General features: G+C 47.8%; 1 protein-coding gene across 1 annotated transcript in view; it reads right to left on the reverse strand.

The window, feature by feature from the left end:
• LOC126531700 (disintegrin and metalloproteinase domain-containing protein 10-like) overlaps positions 1–13461 on the reverse strand; it is a 65084-nt gene that overhangs the window by 22913 nt on the left and 28710 nt on the right. The window contains exons 6-9 of the mRNA XM_050179372.2: positions 12100–12295; positions 11047–11231; positions 2324–2501; positions 1010–1160 (exon numbers count right to left, since the gene is read on the reverse strand). Of these exons, the coding sequence (XP_050035329.1) occupies positions 1010–1160; positions 2324–2501; positions 11047–11231; positions 12100–12295 (710 nt within the window). The remainder of the gene's footprint in view (positions 1–1009; positions 1161–2323; positions 2502–11046; positions 11232–12099; positions 12296–13461) is intronic.

Genomic DNA, 13461 nt, shown 5'->3' on the forward strand with positions numbered 1-13461 from the left:
TGACCTGTTGTCATCCGGCACCAAACGCAGGATGAAAAAAATTGTTGTTCTTTTTGCGGGAAATTTAACCCGCGCACCCCTGAATTTGCATCAATTTTTTTTTACAGGAGAGTGCGATCATTATGCGAGTAAATACGGTACTTCATCTGTCTAAATTCAGTTTCTGTGTCATGTTAACAATGCCTCAGTACTACAAACTAATATTCTGAGATCTGGGGATTCTTTCCGTACCTAAGTACCTACAATATAGTATACAGTCTACACTCATTAAAACGGACCTGCGTTGAACAGATATTTGGATATAAAAGACCATATTTAAACCTTAGTTTGGTCTGCCTATTTTATTGATGCAATGAGGTTCACTTTTTAACGGATCGCAATACAATGGACTATACGCCACAGTGGACGAAATCAGCAGCAATTTTTTGTCAAAATTGGGCGTATAAAATGGACTTTTGCTGTGTCAACATGGGCTGGCAACCGACTTGCGAGGGTCAGCCGAGGATTGCGGCTCAATACCTTGCACCCGATGGAGGGAGGGAAGTGGGGCGGAAGTGCTCGGTCTTTTGCGCGCGAGGGGAGAGGCGAGGGAAAGAAAGGGGGGTTCTACTCCGGTGGCTGCTGTTAACGGCGCGGCTGTGTGCGCGACATATCTTGAAAGCAATCTGCGATGTGGACAAAGTGCGCCCAGTGCCGGTAGCGTCATGTGTGCAGTGCTTTCGACATTTAGTTCGTGTTGAAGTGAGAGACAGCACGAAGGGCAATTCACTCGCTGCTGATGCTGCACTTATTTTGCTTAATTTGCTATGGCAATCGATGCTTAACTGCGACTTTTATTTTATATTTTTTTTACTTTGGACGTTCGTCACTCACTCTTTGCAATAAAGTTGCTAGACATTGTGACGAAAGTTTCGGAAGTGAGGCGTCTCAGATATTACGGACTTCGGATAAAACGGATGTTTGTTGTTGGATTATCAGGGTCCGTTGTAATCAGGGTCGACTGTATTACCTGCAAATGGCTCTGGGCTTTCGGGTGCAGCCCTTGCCCTGGTGTTCACGAGGGTAGCAACAGTTCTCCATGCACTCCTGCTCCTCGTAGCCACAGTCACACTCCTCATCCCCTTCCACAATCTTGTTGCCGCAGAACGGGCCTTCGTCCTCTGCATATGTGGAAGGAAGCAGACAGAGTTGTGATGGGGCACTTCATTGTCTGGCTGAAGCGCATCTGCCCAGATGTTTGACAATATTGTGTGTCTGTCCAACAGACAGTCAATACTCTAAAATGACTGACAAAACACAACTACGATATAGGTAAGAGTACATACATGTGCATAAAACTCACACCATTAAAAACTTCCATGACGGATCATGTTCATTTCTTAATGAGTGCACATAGGAAAAACAACAAGCATTGTACAGAAATTAAACATGAATCATACCCTTGCGCCTCGGCTAATAAGAAATGACTCAAGTCTGCTTTGTGGATATCACTGAGTGACGAGCACCGTATTGTGCTTGTGGGCGTGGCCAAGCAGACAATGCAAGCAAAAGCACTGGTTTTGTGTGCTTATGTGTACTTGTCTGTTTCATTTGTGCCCCTGTCTTATGGTGTCGACAATCATTCTTGTCCACACTACCAAGTATAATTAAAAAATGACCTGGTGAACTGTCAAAAGCACAAGTTAGGAGACCACAGCACCAATTAACAATAATATATCCTTCTGGGACTGCTGCACGGCCTGGAACTGAGACAAGGAATGCATTTGTTGAATATGCACACCTGCCCTGCGCCACTCAATCTTTGACTGCGTGTCTAGACTGCAATAAAAGAAACCATCTGTGGTACCTGAACTTCTGCTTGTACACAGACGCAGCAACTAAACTTTCATGATGGGGAGAAAGTGTCTGAGGAAAACCTTTAGTACTGTAGCTTACAAAAAACACACATGGCAGTGGGAGCGGGGAGAGGGCAAAAATATGATAAGGAAAAACTGAAAAAGCTGGTAATTAGCTCAGGAGGTTTACAATGTCCCCTTGTTTCAAAAAAGATGGGATAGGTTGGAATAGGGATGGGATAGGAAAGAAATGCAGAAATCACAAAGCATGAAAGAGAAAGAGAGTAAAAAATAAAATAAAAAAAAAAAAGTTCTTTAAAGGTGCTGAGAAAGCAGTTGCTGTAGGAGCAGCACACACTAAACAAGGGAACATTAAGAAGAAAAATCGAGGCAGCTCAACACCAAAGCCCCATCTGCTGCACAGAGGCATTACAAAATGTTGCTATGCTCAGTTCAGTCGACTGCACTTGTGTAAAGCCAACACTCACCTTGGAAGCAGTTCTCCTTCTGCTCTCCGCGTAATATTGCTGACAGCACAGCGGAGATGTTGCGTATGCTGCATGGTGAGAAACGCTGATTGTTGGGCTGGTGACCCTGGGTAGCACTGGCATACATGATGTAGTTGCCCAACGTTCCTCCTGGCACGCACTCTGGTGGGTAGTCATGCTGTAGCCCAAACAGTGAGACAGCTGTAGGTTAGCAGGCAGCCATACATGGACATAATGGAGCATACTGGCAGGCCCCATGTGAAGGGGGCAAGTCTGCTTTAACTGAATCACACTGTTTGCTTTATCCTGTCACAACACAAGTGCTACCCGTGCGAGTGATTGTTCCGGAACGTTAACACGCTGCTTCACCCAAACACCTTGCTATGTCAGCACTGAATTGGTAATGCCATGGCCCTAATACAGTTGAACCCGACTACAGTCAGAAGTTGCAAAGAAGGTCCCTCGCTTTCAAGGCGCTCCTGCAGCTGCAAGTCGGGTCATCGTCAGGGTCACTGACGACGGCACGGGAAAAGCCGGTGTGTGCAAAGCACTTGGTGATCTTCGAAGGTGCGAGTTCTTTCCATGAAAAGTTCAATTATGGGGTTTTACGTGCCAAAATCACTTTCCGATTATGAGGGACGCCGTAGTAGAGGACTCCGGAAATTTCGACCACCTGGGGTTCTTTAACGTGCAGCTGAATCTAAGTACACGGGTGTTTTCGCATTTTGCCCCCATTGAAATGCGGTCGCCGTGGCCGGGATTTGATCCCGCGACCTCGTGCTCAGCAGCCCAACACCATAGCCACTGAGCAACCACGGCGGGTTTCCATGAAAAGTTCAGCAAATGGATCACACCAAGCAAGTTGCACCTCTTGCGGGTGTCATACGCTGTGAGCATGCGCTGCAAAAGAGCCTTGCGGTACAGCTTCTAGGTGGTCTCAATGATGTCCTGATCCATCGGTTGCAATACCACGGTTGTGTTTACAGGCAAAAATTCCACAGCGACAGCCTTGAGGTTGTCGATCTTCTCGTGGCTCGGACAATCGTCAATTATGAAAAGCACTTGGCGATTTTTTATGTCGAACCGTATATCCAGAAGGCGCACATAGTCTTCAAAAATAGCAGCAATCATCCATGCTTGTTTGTTACTTCTGTAGATGCATACCTTGGGAACAGTTGCATTTCGGAATCCCCATGACTTCTCTGCCTTCCCCAGTATCAACAAGAAAGCTTGTCCTTGCCTGTTGCATTGGCACCAGACAGCACCGTGACCCGCTTCTTTCTGTTTTTCTCTGGACGAGGATCTACCAGCAGTAGTGAACATGCAATTCGGTAGCATCTTGTAGAAAAATGCAGCCTCATCTAGGTTGTAGATGTCTTTGTCTTAATACTTTTCAAGTAGAGCTTGGAGCCCATGTTGGCACCATACGTCTACAGAGGGCCTCTTCGATTTTCGGAGTTCTGGCCGCCCGCTGGCAGCCAGATGGCAGCCAGCTAGTTCCGGTTATGACAGGAAGTCACGTGGGCTGGGATCCCAAGACAACCCGAACCTGCCCGAAGTTTGCAAAATCGAACGCCGGTACAGCTGGCCAAATGTAAACATGCTACCAGCATGGCAGAGCCCAGCGAGGCCGGCGCGCGCTCGGCGTAGTCGGCCCATTTATGCGTTGCCAGCTTGAAAATATATAGTTGCACTCAGGGATACGATCACTTTCGCGCGACTCGGCGCAGGACACGTACTCGGCCAACCTCGCCTTGCGCAGCGTATGGCCTCCGACGCGGCGGATGACAAGACGCGAAATCGTGATTGTATACTCGAAAACGATGGCTGGAGGATCCCTGCTCGCAGCGATCACGTCGACCACCGGCGACATTGATGAGTTAGCGTTGTGTCATCACAAGGCATGAAAAAGCAGGTTATTGGGTACGTCTCATACGCAAAAATTTCGCGCCGACCTGCTTGGGCTTCGATTTCAGAAAGTTTGTTGCGGCTGATGGTGCTTCTCATTTAAAGGAGTACTGACACAAAAATTTGAAGTCAAGATAACTTGTGAGATCGATTTAGTTGGTCACACACACATTGTCTATAAAATATCAGCAGCGAATATCGCTTAGAACATCATTAAAATCAATTTTAAAGTACGTGCGCGCAGCCAACCGCAAAACAGAGCACCTCGCGACATTGACATCTACCGGGATTGTAAATAGCCAAGAAAACGCTACGTCATGTGGCTACGTCACGAATTTTCGTTGGCTGTCATGCGGCTTACATGTGCTCTTCTCTGCTGTTGCTTGTTCTAGCTGTTGTAGTGGGACGCTTTCCGTGTCGCTGCAACTGCAGTTTTTGTCGTGTCCATCGGGATATTTCCCACACTATCAGCTTGACTGCGCTGCCACAACGTTCAACGCCGATTTGTTGTGTCTTACCATTGATTGTGGCCGATGCGGGGGTTTTGGTGAGGTTCGTCCTCGCCATCGCCGGCCGCAATATCTGAGTCGCTAAGTGATTGGCCACGTCTAAAGCGCGAGACATATGGCGCGATTTTCCGTGCGAGCTGTAGTACGCCGCGTCGTGTGCGACTTGTCGCATACGGCAATTAGGGACACACGGTACGAATGAGCGAGCGGCGGCCCAGAACCGGCGCCCCTGCGTGGAAGTTCGGAATGCTGCGTAACTTCGAACAGAAAGTGAAAGCAACCGGATTTACACAGCTATCTTGTTTGAAACAAACGACAATATAAACACGTCTATGCGAGCACTGTAGACGTGTTTCCGCAAGGCCGCGTTAGCAGTATCGGATCCGTTGACAGCCGCCGATGGCCAAGAGCCGGCAGGCATAGCTCGCTGGGCCATCGAATCCGACACCGGTTGCGCTTGTGACACGATCGCTTGCAGCTCGTATAACGAAGCGCCTATGTTAGTCGGCACAACGTGTACACAGTTATGTCACGCATAAACACATTTGATTTCATTGGCGCCGACAGAAGCGAACGAGCATGCCAAGCGAGCTTGCGATCGCTGGGAGACGATGTAGGCCTAGCTCGCCGGCCGTCTATCCGGGGCCGAGCTAGGGTCCTTGCGATGCGTACGCAGCTCGTAATAAAGCGCCTAAATTCGTCAGTACAATCAATGCCTGAATATTTATGTTTCTCTTAAGTGAAAATACGGTTAGTTTTCCCGGTGCCGTTAGTAGCGATGAGTAAACAGGCCAGTCAGGCGAGCCGCTTCGTATACAGACGATTGCTGGCGCGTCTGCGCTTACCGCGTCCGAGTAGAAATCACGCCAACGATTTACTATTTCGCACAACGTTTTATAACTCGCACTCTTTCGAGGTCACTTTATTCTAGAAGTTATTTCGTGTCAGAAACAAACTGTAGCCCATTTATGTGCCGCTGTCAGCGGCGAAAGAAGCCCGCGTTTCAACCAGGGAGAAAAAAAAAAAAAAAAACAGACATGATCGGAGCGGCGAGGCGCCCGCTCGCCGGCCCCGCCCCGCCGGGTCTACCACGTGGCCATGACGTTCACGCTACCGGCGCTGTCATTGGCTTCGGTCGTCCGACCGATGCGGCAGTCGCACGACAATATTCAGCAAGTTGGTCGCGCACGTCATGGCTTTTTGCGAACAGGTGACCACTTTGTTTACATTCCCGTTTGTCCCGTCTCGTTACTCTCTGGAACCGAAACTTCAACTGGTCGCTACAAAAAAGACTGCAAATAATTACCTGTCGCGCCCTGAAGTAAATGAGGTTTCGTGCCGTGATTACTGGGTCATTAACTACTTATTAAAGCAGAAAAAACCACCTGGATTTTTTTTGGAGTCAGTACTCCTTTAAGGAGCTGGGGACGCGGCTGGCGCGTGAAAATGCACGTCGCCTGTGACCAGCGAAACGTTCCACACGAAAAACAACATTGGTTGCAATCATGAGAGCAATAAGCCAATGTACGTGCGTCTAAATGTACCGAGTGCAATCAGTGTATTCTTAGATCAACGGCCTGCAGTTCAAACACATATCGGTTTCGAGCTGCCACCTAAGCATACGACGGAGAGACGGAGCGAACATGGGCTAGCTGCAAAGCCTTCGCTAACTGCAGAGAAAGGAGAGATATACATACGCGAGATATGTCAAAAGGAACGCCACCAGAGAAATACGAACCCAAAATGTACCGCAATGTGTGAATGAGCGTCTACAACTTGCGTGGAACACGATGCAGATAACATGCACGCATGAGCGCGCGGCGCGCTGTTCACCGCCGCGAAGAAGCAATCAGGGGACACACACATACACACACACACAAAAGCTTCAAACGGTTCACCACGGCTTGTATCACACCGCTTCGCGATGCGGAACGGAGCATTAGCGCCTAAAAAGATAACGCTAGAAGTAAGGAAATCCAAAGATGACCATTGACAGTTGGCTGAGCGAGGTAAATTTAAGTCCTCAAGCGCACGCGTTGCAATTCGTGAAGTCCCCGTAAAGATGGCGGCGAGCGCCCATCGCCTCTTTTAGTCGTCTGCTAGCCAGAGAACTTCCAGAGAGCAGCCAGACCAAAATCGTCCTGGCAGGTTCTGGCAGCCCGCGGGTAGCCAGAACCGTCCAGCGCGAGCAAAACGAACGCCCGGCGGAAGTGCGTAGCGCGGTGGGCGGAGCAACCCGAGAGAAACGAAGACGCTCTGGCTGGCTCTGGCAGCCCACGGGTAGCCAGAAGTGGAAAATCGAAGAAGCCCAGTGTCACGGTTCATGGCTGCGCTTTCGCCAACGATTGACTTCGATGTAAGCTGTGTCGTTTCTTGAACCGCTCAAGCCAGTCATTGCTGCACTTGAAATCTTTATGGCCCATTTGGAGGGCGAGCGCTCAGGCTTTTGCAGTAAGTGCAGGTCCATGTACGGGGATATTTGCACTTCTGGCGTTCTTCAGCCACTGTAGAAGTGCACCTTCAGCTTCGGGGTATTTTGAATCGCGATTCCTCTTTCTCTTCGCCAAGAAGCTCTTTTCAAAGCCATCCAACACAGCTTTCTTGTTTTTCAATACAGTTGATAAAGTAGATGGTGGCACGGCAAATTCCTTCGCGACGTCAGTTTTACGCTGACCTTTTCCCACTTCTTTCATCAGCAGAAATTTCTGCTCCAAAGTTAGACACCTTCGCCCAGAGACTGACAAAGCCATTTACCACTGTAGACCACAAAAGCAGACGCGAGGCACGCCTAACGAAGCACTTCGAATAACACACAATCACATGGCCTGCAGCATGGATTCAAACGCACATGCCGTCGGTGCCAAAGTGACTGAACGCGAAGCGCGACGCAGAAGGCAGAAGCTTCACAATGACGTCAGGGCATCTTGTTTGGCGTCTGTTTCACATGTAGCGGAAGAAAGGCGATTCGGGTTCTGGAGACCAAGAAGCAGGAACCCAAGAAGGGAGGGAACCTGTTGGTGGAAGATTGTGCTCGGGAGGGCAGGCCGGAAGGGGGCAGCTTTGGAGCAGCAGCGACGTCAAAACTGGCATCGAGGAGGCGAGAAGTTGACATGAAGGCAAATGAGAGGAGTGACTGGCATCTAAACGGCTTGCAGACTGGACAGCGAATGAGGAGAGAAAAGCAGTGGTCGGCTTTTATAGGGGGTGCGGAGGTCATGGGAGACTATGAGAGTAATGCGTTGGAAAGCGCTGCAAATGCCGTGGCTTGAGACTAAAGCTGTGTTTGTGGTGCTCAAAAAAACGATTAGACACTCATTGTGGGTATGCAGCACGATTGTGAAAACCAAACGGTCTTGCAGCAAAGGCACTGCATGATCGCTGGGCAGTTTTTTTCCCAAGGTGTGCAGCCGTGAAGTTTGCAAAAAGAGTTTTTCAGCGCACCATTGTTGACGACCCTATGCTAATCCTACAGTTTGAATGTCTGTGTTCACACACTGTCACGTTTGCGCCATTGACAAATGTCTAGGAACAACATTCAATGCTCCTACCATGAATTTAAACCATTTGTCTAAAGTCGTATGGTGCGAATCGAGCATGACCGACTCGACAAAATCGCCGGGGAACACCAGCTTGCGTTGACCCACCATGTTGACAGCCTGACTCACCGCTGGCGATGCTAGGATTTTTACTGAGCAGAGCATGTGTCAGAGCATGTGGATATCTAAAAACCTTTGAAACCGGGCCTTTAATAAAATCTCGATCCAAAAGGCGATCAACATGAGCTAAAAAGATGTCGCACAAGATATGTAGATGATTTTTTTGTATCTTTTTAAAAGCTCGTAATTACACCTCTTTTGAAGATTCTGTACGACAGGCCTTGAGTACTTTTAACGACCATGGTAAAGGCCTGGCTTTTACCCATGAACTGCAATATGGCGATACGTTTTATAGACCTCAGGCTGAGGATAACTAAGGGACACACCTGTTGGGCGTATTTCTCACGTGCAAAGAAAGAGCTTTTGCCCTATGAATCCTCTCATTCAAAGACCGTGAAAAGAGCAATTGCATTGCTCTGCAGGGAATCGGCGCTTCAAAAGTCATGCCCGCATGAAATGCATTTTAGTTTTGACAATCAGGTTCGCAGGCTTTTGGCTGCAGGCTTCCCTTGCTCGGTCCTTGTAGCAGTCGCTGAAACCCTCCTCAAGAAATTTGGTCCCCGACGAATGAAGGCTGCACCTGAATGCGTGAAGACCAAACCTGAGGTGATGCCTTACATTCATAAGGCTTCACACAACCTCAAAAAAGTGGCCTGCAGGCACAACGTTCCGCTTGTTTTTTCTGCGCTAAGCAAGTTGGTGAAGCTGTGCCCCCGCATCTGCGGTGAAGGTCAGCGCGGTTGCAAAAAGCAGCTAGAAGATGTCTTCGTCAGGTGTGCCCTAGGAGTAGTATACTTTATACCCCTGTCCTGCGGCAAGTGCTATATCGAGCTATGCCTCAATGACCACTTAAGGGAAAACTCTCAAAACTTAACAAAACGAGACAAACTTGCCAATTTAGTTTCGCATGTGATGGTTTGCGAGTGCATGCCACGGTTCAAAGAAGCAAAGGTTCTGGGCAGAAGTGCAAGCGCTAAAGCTAGAGTTTTGCCGGAAGCATTCCACATATAAAAAAAAAGCCGTGTCTGTGCATCAGCGATGTTTCAATAAAATTGGTCATGTGTTCACTTCTTGCTGCTTGGGTTTTATCACTTCACTTCCCGTGACTGCTTGCGATATTGCAATAATGAAGGTTGCGATATTGCGATAAGAAGGTGTAGTTCGGTTGTGTGCCTGTGTTGTGATTGTCTCAAATATTGAACACTTTTCAAAAATAAACCAGTTGTCAGTAGCGTTCCCTCGTCGCCGTGTTGTCTTTTCACCGTGTGTTTGTCCCTTTTAGCGCTACCATCAGTTTTAAAGAATGCATCACCAACTAGCCCAGCACCAAGTTTGATTGAAGTGGGCGATCTCACTCTATTTCAGTTAAGTAGTACTACCATTTAGTACATACCGTACAAACCGGAATATAAGTAGAACTTTTTTTCAAAGAACCATTGCGAAAAGTAGACCCTCGTCTTATAACCGGACATTGGCGGAAAAACTACAGAAGTTTTGCAACAATGGGCGGATGAAGAGCCGCCTTCGCCATCGTTATCAGCAGTAGCGTGGCGCGGCGACATCTTGGCATCGCCAATTTGAGTTTACATTGTCACAAAGTTATATTGGTTAAAGGCTGCTTTTTCACATTTTGTTTCAAGATGAGCGGAAGCCGACGGCAATTCACCGTCGCCTTCAAGAAAAAGGCGATTGAGTGCGCGGAAGCCCACGGCATCCTCGCGTCACAGCACGAATTTGGAGTATCCGAAAAGAGTATTCGGTACTGGCGGAGGCAGAAGCAGCAAACCAACAGAAAACGTCATTCCGTGGGCGGACCGCAGAACTGGAAGACAAGGTTGTGGAGTTCGTCCGAGAGCTGCGTGTAAGATCGCTGCCTGTGACTGCCGAATGCATACGTTTGAAAGCAGTAGAGATCGCGCACGCCTCTGGACTGGGCAGCGAGAAGCACTCGTCATCCGACTCTAGTTCGGACGACTCTGATCAAAGGCGTTGCTCTGATTCGGAGTAGCGCTTGCACACTTCATGCCCTTCTGTGTACTGTACACCCGGCCAATTTTTAACAGTATCGCGCGACCATCGATCCGCGTGTTTGTCAGCACCTTATATCATCACGGCACAGGGCGGCCAAATAGCGAAAGTAAGCGCACGTGTACAGATGCACGTATCTCGTTTGTTTCACCGCTCAGCGCCGTTAATGAGGTGCTGACAAGCACGCAGGTCGATGGTCGCGTGATACTGTTAAAAATTGGCCGGTTGCATGTGCGAGCAGCATTTAAATAAATACTGTCACCATTGTGCATGAGTCGCATTTGTTTCAAGATAAGGGTGTCTTTCGGTACGTTTGCCATTGAAAAAGATTTTTTTTTTCATTTTTAGAATTCGTTAGTTGGGGGATCGACCTATAGTCCGGTTTTTACGGTACTTTTTTCAACCTCTGGCCGACTCCGGTTTCACAAGGTTTTACTGTAATGTGAAGTTTGTAGTAATGAGATTTCACTGCACTACCGTTTAGTGCATAGATCTACCACGTTCCTGCCCGGTACATATTAATGAGGTTCCATTGTAGATAGGACTGTAACAACAACAAACGATGAAGGCATTTGTCAACAAAGCAAGGGCTTAGATAGTTGTAACATTGCAGGGCACTCACAGGTGAGCCAAAGTTGTGGCCGATCTCATGGGCAAATGTGATCTCCGACACCTTGAGCGGGATCTTGGCATTGTGATTGAGGAATGTTATGATGCCCGTGTTGAGACTGCGCTTGACATTCTCTGACTTTCCATTGATGTTCTCAGAGTATGTCTTGTACTTCTCACAGATTCCACCAGATGCACCTACAGATAGAGCAAAGTGGCAGGTGTCAACCGAATTAATAAAAAGGGTTCCACACTAAGTCCCACATTAGTATTGAAGAAGTCTCACAGCCTTTAAAAAGTGGATATGTGAAAAAATTTTTAAAAGAAAGAAATCAGCCATAGGCATATTCCTTTGGTTGCTATGTTACGGCCACATTTGACGCTTTCAAGCAAAATGGTTATTGCCAGAAAGTGACGATTTTGTAACTTTATATATTTGCCCTATTGTAGTTTTTTTTTTGTTGCCGCCATCAACCCGCAATATTTTTGAACCTTATCTCCCAATTCTTTTATCTTCCACAGCAACCCCACTACAAGCCCTGCCTAAGAACATTCTTTGCTAGCTTGACAACAATCACGGTGCCTGTCGTGCAACTGAATGCCAAGGTAGTGTGGAAGATGCTGAAAAATATTATAAGGAGCAGTGCAAGCATGCACAAGTTTCAATGCTAGTCTCTATTTGATGAAAGAAATTCTCTTTTGCAGGGTTTCACAAGGGAACCATTCTAACGTGAACCATTTCAGCGTGGAGGGTATACAATTGTTGACCGCGATTCAGGTGTCAGCAGACTGCGCTTGACAGGTATTGCAGTCAGCAGCAATCTTCCTCCCATTCCTTTCCTTTATCTAATTATTGAAATAAACAACCAGTTATTACTACTACTATACAAGAGAACTGCCTCGTATCTTCATAGTTCTTAACAAACATATTGAGCAATGTTTTCTTTGTCTGGCCCCATTATGTACCAATAATATTCAGGTTTCTCACTCAAATAAACTTCAATGCACCAACGTTATAAGTTCTTCACCATATGTCAATGACAAAACGGGGAATTTTGAGGCCTACCATTAACCGATGCCACCCAGGCCAGACCCAAGGTGCCATGCTGGAAATCCCGGAAAGTCCACACATAGGCCAGGCAGAAGTCGTCGTGGTTGGACAGGGAGTTGAGGTTCAAGAAGTTAGATGCGTCCAGGTTGCCCGCACAGAACGCATTCGACCGACGATGCCTTTCATCGTAACAGGCTGAGCTGTCATTGATCTGCAAAGAATGGTCCACATTAATACAGAGAGTTAATCATAACTGACAAGTTGTTATTGACACTGCAAAGATATAATGAGCCTTAAGCATACGCAATATAGCTGCACAGACCCCAAATTTCAAATCAACTGCATGCATGGGGTGGGCTGTGCTAAGGTTGAGAAACATTGCGTACTTAGCTGAGAAAGAGAAACGTTACATAGCTAGGAAAATATTGTTGCTTGTTTCTTTAATGAAAAGGCAAGTTTAGTATTCACACAGAGAAAGTCCGAAAAAGATCCGAGGATACCCAAGTACTTCTTACGGGTTGCGAATGCGAAAGAAAGCATTAGTGTACAATTGAACGGCGCTGAGCAGTTTTGAGTTTTCCACTGCACGTAATGTACCATAGCTGTATGTGCTGCCCGAGAAAGAAAGCAGCAGCAGCAGCAGCCTGCAGCGCCAACACCACATGCCACCGAGCCGGCGATGCCCTCTCCCTTCACGTAACACATGGCGTGCTACTGCCGCAACAGGTGCCCCTTTCACCCACTCTGCCAACACTTCCTAGATAGCTCAAGGCATGTGCCCTTCGATCCATGCTGCCTAGCCCAACTGCCATAGAATCTAATGGGGACGCTCCCGAATAAGCTGCGGTGATTTTGACGTCACCGCTTTCATCACGCTGGCCTTGACAGTGGGAATTTCGGTTCAAGTAGCATGACGTCATAGAGTGCACAGGCCTGCTATCGCTCTGCTCTATCGAGGGGCGGCTTGTGCCGAAAGTTAGGGTGACATGGCATCGCAGTGACGCCCTCTGCCCTCATGCAACACCTGGCGCGTCATTGCAGCAGCAGGCATTCCCTTTAGCCCGCTCTACTCCATTGAGGCGTGCTCGTGATGTGGTGTCGCAGCCAGTGGCAATGAGAGTTTAGGTGCCATTCCACTGCTACAGACAGACGTTGGCTTTTTTCACTCAAGCGGCCATTTGACACTCTCGCGTCAGCAATAAATCATATTTGGTCAGTAGTGTCACTGTTCCCACCATAGAGCAGTGCAGCGCGATTTTTCCACCAGACTTTTCGCGCTCTCCATTGATTCCTCAACCCAGGCACAAGAATCTGCTGCAACGTATTTTCTTTTCTCACACTGTGTATTTTTTCTTCAGAACATGAAACATGTGGACA

This window comes from Dermacentor andersoni, chromosome 5, assembly GCF_023375885.2.
Source record: "Dermacentor andersoni chromosome 5, qqDerAnde1_hic_scaffold, whole genome shotgun sequence".
Taxonomy (NCBI): domain Eukaryota; kingdom Metazoa; phylum Arthropoda; class Arachnida; order Ixodida; family Ixodidae; genus Dermacentor; species Dermacentor andersoni.